The 3,369-nt window shown below is 49.7% G+C and overlaps 1 protein-coding gene across 1 annotated transcript in view; it reads right to left on the reverse strand.

The window, feature by feature from the left end:
• nubpl (nucleotide binding protein-like) overlaps positions 1-3,369 on the reverse strand; it is a 15,988-nt gene that overhangs the window by 6,581 nt on the left and 6,038 nt on the right. Inside the window, 5 exon segments of the mRNA XM_032511280.1 lie at positions 1,266-1,361; positions 2,439-2,467; positions 2,470-2,499; positions 2,502-2,529; positions 3,199-3,289. Coding sequence (XP_032367171.1) covers positions 1,266-1,361; positions 2,439-2,467; positions 2,470-2,499; positions 2,502-2,529; positions 3,199-3,289 — 274 coding nt within the window.

Below are 3,369 nucleotides of genomic sequence, written 5' to 3' on the forward strand. Positions count from 1 at the left end.
TTGGTCGGGTGTTGACACGTGTTTGGGGGGGCACGGGAGACGACGCTCATGTTCTGCAACCAGTCAGGTCCTTTCGAGACAACCCTTGCAGGAACCAACACACCACCACTGAAGATAAGACGCTCTGCTGTGTGCGGTGCGGGGTGTGCCCGCTTTCAACCTCAATCGTAGACAGAACACACACACACCACACCACACACACACAGACACACACACAGACACACACACTGGACACACACACACACAACACACACACACACACACACACAACACGACACACACAACACACCCACACACACACAGACACACACACACACACACACACAACACCCCACACCACACACACACACACACACACAGCACACACACCACACACACACACACACACACACCACCACACACACACACACACACACACACACACACACACATGGACAACACACACACACACACACACACACAACGACACACACACCCACACACACACACACACACACACACACACACAACAACACACACACACACACACACACACACACACAACCACAAAGACACACACACCACCACAACACACACACACCACCACCCACACACACACAGACACCACAAACACCCACGACACACCACAACACACGCACACATGGACACACCACAGCACACACACAACACAAACCCACCCACACACACACAAACACGAGACACACACACACACACGCACGCACACACACACACACACCCACAACACAAACCACACACACACACACACACACACACGCATGCACACACACACGCACACATGGACACAGCACGCACACACAACAACCACACGGCACACACAGGACACACCAGCACACACACACACACACACCACACCTGGACACACGCACGCAACGCTACGACACACACACAAACAAGCACACACCAAAAACAAGCACCAAAACACACACACACACACACCACGCACACACGCACACACGACCACACGCAACGCACGCACACAGGACACAACGCACGCACACACGGCACACAACACACACACGACACCACACCACAGCACACACAAAACACACACACACACATGCACACACCCACACACACACACGCACACACACACACGCACACCACAAAAACACGCACACAAAACACACCACACATACACACGCACACACACACACACATAGCGCACAACACACACGCACCCACCCAACACACACGCACCCACAACAATCACTGCGCACACACACACGACCCACACGAGCACACACATACACATTTACGCACGTAACATCTTTCTTGAACATCTCGGCTCCTCGGCGAGCGTCCAGCAGGCGTGTCCTGCGGTCTGTGGACACTACGATGCCCTGCGCCCACCGCCCCCACTCGCTGCACGACAAAAACAACCACACACACGCCTTTATTTACCTTCTTTCTTTAACTGTCTTGTTCTGATAAATGAGTAATAAAGAAATATAAACAAAAGTACTATCTACCATGTTTTTTTTTGTCACCAAATGAAGGGTAGTCAGTTGTCGCATATGGTCAGGTGATGGCTTCGTAGCATTAAAATGGCGCCATGGGAGCTCTGCTTAGAGAGGAGGGGCTGACCCCCTTGGTTTGTTCCCTACCTACTAATATTTCATAAAATAGCGCTCCTAGCGGTGGTGGAAATACCTCTTATTTATATCAGAGAATATTGATACGATATTGATATAATATCGATGTATTGCCCAGCCAAATATCTATCCATCCATCCATCCACCCATCCATCTCTCCCTCCCTCCCTCCCTCCCTCCCTCTATCCATCCACCCTCTCTCCTCCCATCCCTCTATCCACCTCCATCCATTCATCTCTCTCCCTTCCCCCTCCCTCTATCCAATCCCCTTCATTCTCTCTCCTCCCCTGCCTCCCCTTATTCCCATCCATCCATTCATCTCTCTCTCCCTCCCTCCCTCCCTCTTCATCCAGCCACCCCATCTCTCCCTCCCTCCCTCTATCCATCCATCCATTCATCTCTCCCCTCCCTCCCTCCCTCTATCCATCCATCCATTCATCCTCTCTCCCTCCTCCATCCATTCCATTCATCTCTCCTCCCTCCCTTTCCTCCCTCCCTCTATCCATACCATCCAATCCATCTCTCCCCTCCCTCCCTCCCTCTATCCATCCATCCATTCATCCCTCCCTCCTCCCTCTATCCATCCATCCCATTCTCTCTCCCTCCTCCCTCTATCCATCCATCCATTCATCCTCCCTCCCTCCCTCCCTCTATCATCATCCATTCATTCCTCCCTCCCGCCCTCCTTCCTCCCTCCCTCTATCCATCCCTCCTTCATCTCTCCCTCCTCCTCCCTCCTTACTCCCTCCCTCTATCATCATCCTTCATCTCTCCCTCCTCCCTCCCTCACCCCCTCTGTCTTACAGCAAACGTCTCCTCACTGACTGCCACTGGGATGTTCTGGAGTGGAGAGCTGCGACGTCTCCTGTACCAGGAGGCATGTCACTACCAGGTAGTCCAGAGACCCCCAGTCCACCTACACACACACACCACACAACACACACACACACACACACACACACACACACACACACACACACACACTTACTTAGAGAGATAGCTATTTATTGATACCCAAAAATGGGAAATTACAGTGTTACAGCAGCAAAATATCAGTCACGCGGCACAGAATACACATGAAATACTAGGATACAATATACATACATACAATATATATACAGCCCGACCGATAAAGGAATTTTAAGGCCGATACCGATACGAATATTTTGTTATTTAAAAACCTGATGTGCCGATATATCGTCCGATATATATGTTTTTGTTAGTTAATTTTGTTAGTTGTAGAGCGTCCTCTGGTGGACAGACTATGAGACGCCATCATGGTTGACCGTCCGTTTTTATTTTTTAAATATTCATTTATCAGAATAATTTATTTGTCGTTATAAATGATTCTGATGAATGAATATAAAAAAAAAAAAAACTATTATAAATGCCGATACCAATAGACCGCATAATATTGTCCCAAACGGGCTCTAATATATATGAAATAATAATAGGATCAAATACAAGAACAAATATTTAAAAAATATACAAGTTGGGAATACAAAACGTGCAACTGTACAACTGCTACTAGACGTTATTCCTGATTGGTTGCCCAGTCTCGGCTGGACAGGTGAAGCCTTCTCACCTGTCTGAGCAGCTTCTCTATCGCTGACATCACCATCAGACCCCGCCACACGATCGGAGCCACGTCGTCCACCAGGAACCCCATCGACATGCTGGGGGGGGGGAGAGGGGGGGAGGCGAGAGAGGGGAGAGAGAGAGAGAAGCGAGGAGAATGATGGAGACGAGAAGCTCC

The sequence above is a fragment of the Etheostoma spectabile genome, unplaced genomic scaffold (genome assembly GCF_008692095.1).
Source record: "Etheostoma spectabile isolate EspeVRDwgs_2016 unplaced genomic scaffold, UIUC_Espe_1.0 scaffold351, whole genome shotgun sequence".
Taxonomy (NCBI): Eukaryota; Metazoa; Chordata; class Actinopteri; order Perciformes; family Percidae; genus Etheostoma; species Etheostoma spectabile.